Below are 9,127 nucleotides of genomic sequence, written 5' to 3' on the forward strand. Positions count from 1 at the left end.
AGGCGCGGGGCCGGGCCGGCAGGAAAACCGTGGGGAGCGCAGGAACGGCACGCAGGAAGGGGCCCGAGGGCGAGGGCAGCGGGAACCGTCTCGGTGGCCTCGAAAGGGGCCTGGAGAGGAAGGGAGGGTGGTGTTCGCCTGCGAACGTGCCCCTCGGAGCCGCTGCTGGCCTAATTCGGAGGGCTGGGAGCCGCCGTTCCCGGCCCCCGGCGGTGTGTTCGGAGCTGGGGGGCGGTGGGGTGTGACTGCGGGTGCCGCAGGAAAGAGCCCGTACTCAAGTGCAGGAGTTGTGCTTCTTAAATAAAATAACAATAAAGACCAACCACCCTTAATTATATTCTGAAATACTGAGGTACTTTGAATCTTCAAACATCAAAATACTCTGAAAATACTCTAAAATACTTTACATGTTTTAACTGGTTCTGGTTTCTATAGACAGACTGCTTTTTGTCTGGAGCTTTAAAAAGTTTTCTTTCTGTACCACCCAGCATACTTCCATAGCGTAGCTGCTGGGCTGAGTATTGTGTTTCCCCATTCTCGCCGATGTGGTGAGAAAAGGCTTTGCTCACTGAGCCTTTTATGTTAGTTCATCCTATTAAAGCGCCTTGCTTTGTTGTCCTCTGAACCCTCTTTAATGCTTCTGCATTTTTCAGCAAGTTTAGTGAAAAGAAAAACTTCACCCTGTATCATTAAATCGTTCTGACTAGAGCCACATTCACTGATGAACCATTTCAAGTTGAAATAGTCACTGTTCCTTCACTATCACCTTAGTTGTGCAAACAAGTTCTCTTTCTCACACCTATGTTATTAGAAAAATAAAATCCAAATATTTTTGCTTGGGAAATGGACAGTCTCTGAGAGGAAGGTTAATCTGTAAGATTTCCTTAAACAACATTTGCAATATGACGTACAAAAATAGTAAGAGAGCTGATAAAATGCAAAATGTATTGAATTTCTGAGAACAGCGGGAAAAAAAAGTTGTTACACTTTTTGGAACAGAGTTGTAGGCTGCTTTGAAGTAATGTCTCTGTGCCAACATAAAGCATTTGTTCAAAAGGTGCATGGATCATATAACCCTGATCAGAGAGAGAAAATACGCACTAGCTGCAAGCAATTTCTTATCTTGTGTCTAAACCAGCAGTAGAAGTGGGAGTTGTGATGGAAATAAAAAACATATTAAAGTGTCTGGTGTTTGGGAAATGGCTTACATGGATTCCTTGTGCAGCAGGCATCAAAGTGGTCACCAGATTAGCAGAAATCGTTAGACCATAGTTGTGTCTTGCCTGAAAGCAAGAAAGATAACAATGCAGGCTGTGGTGAGTCGTTTTTCAGCACTTCATCAGAATGTCTTTTCCAGCTAACATCTTCATCCTTTTCCCAAACACGAGGATAGAGTTGCACATGTTGGTAGAATTTTTTTTTCTTCCACCTTAGAGTAACTGATACAGCAGCATCCAGCTCATCAAAGCACAAGGAAATACTGCAAGTAGCTGGGTAATAATTGACCCGGCAAACTCTCCCCCTTATTCAAAATGCCACAGATACCAGCTCTTTGAACAGTGCCACAAAATTCGAAGTATTCACTTGTAAACATCCCTGTGTGTCTATTATACATATCTCTATGTGGGAGGGTTCACGAGACCTTGCCCAGAGTTGCTCAGGAAAGAATTACAGATCTAAGGATAGAGTTCACAAGTGAAAATCCTCAAAATCCTCAGCTTTGTGTCTGCATTAGCACAGAGGATTCTTTCATTTCAAGTGGAAAATATCACACTGTAGTCCAGCTCCCTCCCCCAACAATCCCAAATTGTCCTTGAAACCTGTTCTCCCATATACTCTCAATCACAGTCTTGTGCCAAATACAATTTTTACATAATGAAAATTGTTACTACATATTCTGTGTAACCATATAAATTCTATTTCTATTGTTTAAAGTAATTCACACCCTCACCTTCATATTATTCAGCTCTAGCTGCTCAGTGTGGGCAAGAATGTGTCTGAGACAGTATTCCAGCAATTTACACCACTGTGCTGCTAAGTCAAGAAGTCTTGGTTTATGCCAAGTGTTTCTGTGTTTAAGAGAGCAAAACTACCTTTAGCAGACAGCTCAGGTCAGGACCTGTAAGTGTCAGCTGTCAGCTGTGGTTCACACCAGATTTTTCCCAGGTAGTGAAACAGTTTTCATCCATGATTTCACAAAGCCCAGCCGATGATTTTAACCCAGTATTTATTTGGTGATTTCCCTCTACCCCGTGTTTTCCAAATGTCCATTTGTTTTCAAAGCTGTGCATTCAGTATTTTAATCCCACTTTTAGCTGAGTCGAGTGATTCTGAATAAACACTGCAATTGCTACAGACACATCTTAATATTTAATGTGGCTTGGGTCACACACGTTTCTGATGAGCCATTTTTATGTACAGTCATTGTACCGTGCACCTAAATATGGGTCTTCTCCAAGCAATCATTCACGAAAATTCAAAATAAATATTAGCCTTTGTATCAGGTTACCATTATGTGACTGCTACCCCAGGCTCAATGGAAGGTTCACAGAGGGTTGACAGAGCTTTGTGAGCTCTGCTTTATTAGGACTTTTCCATGCTGGAGCATTCCTGGGTGTGGCTGATGGGATTTCCTGCCTTTTTGTCTCATGAAGGTAGCACGGAAACTCCAAGTGCAAGGAAACACTTCCCGCTTTGCTCCCCGTGTAGGGTTTTTCAGCAGAGTAAGAGATCTGGCAGTATAGAACAGGCTTGGGGAGCTCTATTAATTTCATTTTCAAAAGAAAAAACCCCAAAAAAAACAGTATGGGGAATTATTGAAATACAATAGATGTTTTCCTGGCAAACTTCAGAACCTTGGGGAATTTCCAGCATTTCAGAGCTGAGCAGGTTACATAGCTCTGGTTTGCATATCCATGTTTTTGAATGCTTTGTCAGTTTGACCCTTTTTACAACATCTGATAATGCCTCAGCCCATACAAAATGCAACCAGTATTGAGATCTTGCAGGCCAGATTAGGAACTAAGAAATGTTACAGTTGGGCAATCCCTGTATTTCTTAGGTGACAGGGTAAGAAAAGGATGGATAACAGTATTTTTACACCTTTCTGTTCCCTAGTTTTAGTCCTGGCAGGCTTGGTGCAGTCTGTGGGGCATCCTGGCTACAGCCCCTGTCTTGCTCAATATAAACCCTGCTATACCTGGCTCTCACACAGGAACACCTAGACAGGGAGTTGCCAGGGAAGTAACAGACAGATTTTATGCTAATTTTCTATCCCTGTTGTATTCCTTGCTTCCTTGCTATTACTGGAAGAACAGCTAAGAAAAAGAACAAACATCAAAGGACCAGGTTGCTCCAAATAATTCAGGCCATTCTATTTCACATAGACATTTGGTATAATGCACCTTTTCAGTTCTCAGATCATTTTCTCTGCCTGTTTGTCACACAGCCATCACGAGGACAAAGCTGCATGCTCTTTCCATGCACACAGAAGGCAGGCCAGGGCTTGGAAGGGTGCTTTGTACACTGTGTCCTCAAATTGCGCTGTACCTCTGGCCTAATCTGCTGGTGTATGGGAATGCGGGGCCATGACTGAGGAGCTGCAGGGTTCCCCCCAAGGAGCAGGACAAAATGGCCTTTTTATTTTTTTTCACAGCAGGAACCCTTACTGTTATTAATTTTATTGGTTTATTACAGTTGTTGTTGCTTGTCCAAATCTTGTCTCCATGCATAGATGTGGCGTGTCTGTGGAGGAAGCAGATTTCAGTCATCATGACCAGGAGTGTAGGAAATGCTTCCCATGGCCCAGTGCCACACTCTGGTGCGTGCATATTTTTTATTGCGTGAATTACATAGGGCTTTGAGTTCCCTCCCAGAACCGGGCTCCCATCACGCAGTCACCTCCATAGGAGAAACTGTCATTTTCCACACAGGCCCACAGTGCTTAGATGAGACAGATAAGAAAGGGATACAGAAACATCGGCAAAGGGAAGTGACTCACCTGTGGGCTATCAGCTCCCAGTGCAGATACAGGGTGGTTGTCGCAAGGGGTCAGTGGCACAATCTGGGATGACACAGCTCAGCCCTTGTCACAGGACCTCAGATGTGTGGGGCAAACAACCTTAATGCCTGTAAGGCTGCAGGAACAGAAGGGCTCCTGTCCCTTGGATAAAAACACCCCTAACAAATTCAGATGTCCCCATGCATTGCCTCATCCCCATACGTTGCCTTTATTTACTCACTGGTAGCATGAGGGTTTAACTTGGACTTTCATGGTTTGTACAGTTTTGGTGCTCTGTACAGAAGTGGCTATATCCCTGTGACAAAGCAGTGCTTTCTCTCATGACTGTCAGCACCCAGGGTATACCATCCCTGCCCAAATGAAGGCCTGAGCCAAGAGACATTTTATCTTGTGCACAAATACGGATTTGACGTTTTTTCCAGCCCTGCTCAGGTCACTAACTAAAAGGCTAGGAAGTGAGCACACATGAAATCATTCCTTCCGTACAGGCAGACAGATGGAGAGAAATTCCAGCCTGTTTCCACTCTTTTGTCTTCAGGGCATTTTTGGAATTTCCTTCAGGAAGTGAGGTTATGAACCAGAGCCTTCCTCAGTGAGTAGGCTCTCATTTCCCACAGTAAACCCTGCACAGCGATGACATACAGTACGAGAAGGTGAGGTTTATCTTCACACTCCGACTGCATCCTGTATGAGCTCCATGGAACTTAAAAGTAGTACTGAGAGGGAACAGCCCCAAGAAAGGAAGTCAAACCTTTGGAAGAAGTAATGCAGTACCCATTCAGCTACACTGCCATGGTCTTCGCTGGCAGCCCCAGTGGAGCTGCAGCACTTGCGCAGTTGAGGCCATCATGCTGTGTTTCATAAACTTCCCTGATGTTTGCAATAAGCTAAGAATTGAATTTACAAATTATATTGGTGATACAAGTGAATTACTTCACTTTTCTACTCGAGGCAGTCAAGGTAAAACTGGCAGGCAGCTTGTTTTCCTCCTGTTTGTACTTCACTGGCTGTCAGAGGAGGATTGCTACTGTAGAGATTCTTCTGGTGGCATTTCAGCCATACAGTACATGCTGACAAAAAAGCTACAGTTCAAAATTAATTTTGTATTTTACATGATCCTGTGACATTACACATTATGTCCCCACAGAATTGACTTAATCCCAGTATGTACTAAAATCAAGGAATTCTTTCACTGACTTCTGTCAACAGGAAACCACACCTGGCATGAAACCACCACAACAGTACAAAACTGCTAGTAATCTGATAAAAGAATCATTTAAAAAATCAGTTTATTAATGTTTAGAAGTCAATAAAGCTATGTGCAAATTGAACAATAAAAGTCAGAAACATTTTAAATACTATTTTTTAAACCAGAAAAAAAAATAAAACCCAACAGTTTAATTGCACTGGAAATTTTACTACAAAGGCAGTACATTTTCTTTACAAAATACCAGTCCTAGGAGTTGCCAATGACTGTAGATCAGTCAGTTGCTCTCAGCTATCCCAGATATACCACTTTTGTATAGTAATACTCTAGGCGCATGAAAACTCCTGTATCTTATTTACATTGTACACATTCAACTCCATTAGCACAGGTTAGAAAAACAGAGAAGTAAAAATGATGCTGTAAAACAAATACATTCAATTTAATGACAGGTACTTCTTCCATGATAAAATACAGACATCTTTGCAGAAATTATAAACATTAACAAAATGTGCCAAAATGTATTGCATTTTGTTATGGAAGTGCATTTATCTATAGTCATTTCACTTCAACTTTCTTTTTCTTTTTCTGAAACCTGACGTACTCTTCTGATTTTCCAGCTGATCCTTACTTTTGGAAAGACTGTGAACCTGACACTGAAATACACTTTCAGTTTTTAGCTCTTCTTACTTAGGCAAAAATCCTACTGTTGCCAATAGTATTTTTTACTCTTATGTAGACTTTCGGTCATCTTGAAGAGAAATGCTGTTTAATTCTACCTTGCATTTGTCATGATAATGCTGTGTATTTAATGCTATAGAATAAGAAGGCAATCAAAATATGGGGCCAAATGCCATTCTGAGCTACTCCATTAAATCTGACGCAGCCAGTGGAATTGTACAGGTGAAAGTAACTGCAGAATCTAGCTCATGGTCTTCAAATGTAATACAGACTGACAGCAAAAATTCACAGCTATGATCTTGCTAAGTAAAACCCCAAGAGCTTTGGACTCTGCAAATACAACCTTATGACATAGCTAAAAGCTCTGCAAAATTATGCCAATTATGGTTGTATGTGGTCTAAGTTATATTTGTGTGATCTCTTTCCATGTTATGTGCTAAACAAACACACTTCTTACCAACGATACCAGGGCCACCACTAAATTCAGTACAGAAAGATCTTTGTGTCAGTGGTTTGCTGTGAAGAGAAAAAACTTCACATTCTTCTCACAGGGGAAAAAAAAAGATTCATTCTCCCTTTCCCTCCTCCCCCTCTCTCTTTCTCTCACACACACCAGGCATCATTTCACCAAGGCATCAGTCTTTCAGAGTTACTAAGGAGATTTCAGGATATGAATGCGCCTGACAATCCTGAGCTGCCTCAGTGCAAAGACAAAACATGCTCCAGGGAAAAAGATTTTCAAGCCAGAACAGTCTGTCCCATTTCTTGAACTCCAGCCTCGCAAGTGCACCGTTTGCCTCATTAGAACTAATGCTACTTGCTCACTCAGCCCAACACTGCTGCTGTGAGCAGGAGGCGTCCCAGCTCCCTGATTTCAGAGGAAGGCTCTGAAATACACCCCCATGGTTACTCCTAAGAAGATGAGGTAACATTGCCAGAAGACATGATGGTTTCAGGATGGTCACCGTCCTCCTTCTGTGGGTGTGAGGAGTTGTCAGACTTACTCCGGCTGAACTCCATCCCCCCAATGATTGGCCGTTTGAATTTGGTCCCAGAATCTGCTGGGGGACATTTGCAGCAGCACAAAATCTTGATGAAAGCCCTGCGCATCTCTTTGTTTGTCAAGGTGTAGATGATAGGGTTCGTGGCTGAATTGAGCACGGCCAGTACTAAGAAATACTCTGCTTTATAGAGGATTGGGCAGGACTTCACTTTGCACCCCACATCCAGTAAAAGCAAGATGAACAGAGGAGCCCAGCAGGCAATGAAGACACTCAGGACTATGATCACTGTCTTGAGCAAGGCTAGTGACTTTTCTGAGCTCCTAGTAGCTTTGGTAATGTTTTTCCGAAATGTCAGCCTGCGGCTCCTAGTCCTCACCATGGAGTAGATCCTGCAATAGAGGACAACAATAGATAACAAAAGGCCAGTGAAAACGGTTGTGCAAAAGAGAATATAGTGCTTGTGGTAGAGAGGCAGCACGGTGGAGCAGTTGGACAAGAGGTTCTTGCAGTTCCAGCCCATGATCGGGAGTCCCCCTAGGATCGCAGAGATGACCCAGCACGCACTGATCAGCAAGAAGGAGCGGAAGCTGTTGCTGCCATTGTGGAGTTTCATCTTCAGCATGGTGATGTATCTCTCAATGGCAATGGCCAACAAGCTGAACACAGAAGCTGACAAGGCAACAAACATGGTGCCTTCTCTTACAAACCACTGGTTGGGGGTCAGACTGTAGGTTTTGTGTCCAGATAGCAGGAGGTTGGCAGTGTAAGCCACACCAGCCAGCAAGTCTGAAAGAGCCAAGTTCCCAATGAAATAGTACATGGGTCTGTGAAACTTCTTGGTTTTCCAGATGGTAAGCAAGACAAAAATGTTCTCTAAGATTATAAAGCAGCAAATGATGATAAAAACCACCGACGTCACTTTAATTCCAGTGTCCACACTCTCATTTAGCTTTCCCGTATAATTATAATGCTCTTTGATGACATAGTTGACATCAGTGTTGGTGGGGTTGCTGGTGACCTTCTGCGGGGCAGTGGTGCCGGAGTTCATGGTGCCCGGCTGGGGACTGCTCCCCCAGCGGCCACCGGACAGTGACGCCGACCCCAAACCCGGTGGCTGCCCTGCAGCTCCTTGGCGCCACAGCCTGCCCGGCACTGCTGCACAGCCTCAGAAACTGAAGCCCTGAGAACAACAGGCACAAAACCCAGAGTTAAAAGAAGGAAGACAAACAGTGTAGCAAATGCTAAAGGGTTTAAGATAATCGGCTAGCTTAACTGTGCATCACAGTCATAAATATATTCACATGTGAATCAGTTTCATTCAGCTGGTAAAATACATTTAAAAGGTGGTTAGGCATATTCAATAGATAAAGGTAGTAGGACAAAAAAAGTTCTGTCACGCAGAACTGAACAAGTTGGAGTCAGCAAGGACTGCATTACTGGACTTCTTCCAACACAAAAGATCTCAAAGCTCCCCAGCAGTTAGTTCTAGTCTTTTTTCTTCAGCAGAAAATACAATAGCAGAGGTTTAGAAAGGGAAAGGGCTTGCTTGATGAAATTTAACTCCAAATGTAAGACAGTCTACACAGAAATTACTTGACAAGAGACCCGTATTCTCCTCCATTAATAAAGTCAGAATACACTTTGGAAGGGGGTAGTTACGCAACTTACTGATGCCATCTCAAACAGTGATAAATTCACTGGTGTAAATATAAACAAGAGATCATCTCAAAGCTGTAAACAGGTAAGGGGTGCCCTTGCTAAATGCAAGTGAGAACATGCTTTACAAAACCCACAGCAGTATAAAGTTTAGAAAAGCAAGAAAAATATGTAATTAAGCTAAAGAGCAAGCCCATTCCATGGGTCTGAAACAAAGAATGTCAAAAAAACCCTTTGCATTTAAATAACTAGTATTGCAAGCTTTTGAAATGGGCATAATTAAGGAATACACATACAGAGGAAACTCCCTTTACATATGAAGGTTTTTAGTGGACATTTTAAAAGAATTAAACCCATAATATCACTCAAGGAAAGAAGAACAGGCAGATTTGTTAAACTGCAGCCTACGCGGGGCACAGCAAGAGGTGCGAGGCCAGTGGGTTCAGGTCCCTGCTCTATTCCCGGGTTCCAATCCGCACCGCTCCTGCTCCGCTTCGGTCTCCAGCGCGCGCGGCTCGCGTCCCGCACTGCCTCCGCCGGACGCGGCACCCAGCCGGGCAC

At 43.3% G+C, this 9,127-nt stretch overlaps 1 protein-coding gene across 1 annotated transcript in view; it reads right to left on the reverse strand.

Moving 5' to 3' along the window:
- Window positions 1-5,292: 5,292 nt before the first annotated feature.
- The window catches only part of S1PR1 (sphingosine-1-phosphate receptor 1), a 7,025-nt gene continuing 3,190 nt past the window's right edge, over window positions 5,293-9,127 (reverse strand). Inside the window, exon 2 of the mRNA XM_008630233.2 lies at window positions 5,293-8,090. Within this exon, the coding sequence (XP_008628455.1) occupies window positions 6,819-7,958 (1,140 nt within the window). The 5' untranslated portion in view covers window positions 7,959-8,090 and the 3' untranslated portion in view covers window positions 5,293-6,818. The remainder of the gene's footprint in view (window positions 8,091-9,127) is intronic.

Source organism: Corvus brachyrhynchos, unplaced genomic scaffold (genome assembly GCF_000691975.1).
Source record: "Corvus brachyrhynchos isolate BGI_N302 unplaced genomic scaffold, ASM69197v1 scaffold101, whole genome shotgun sequence".
Classification (NCBI taxonomy): domain Eukaryota; kingdom Metazoa; phylum Chordata; class Aves; order Passeriformes; family Corvidae; genus Corvus; species Corvus brachyrhynchos.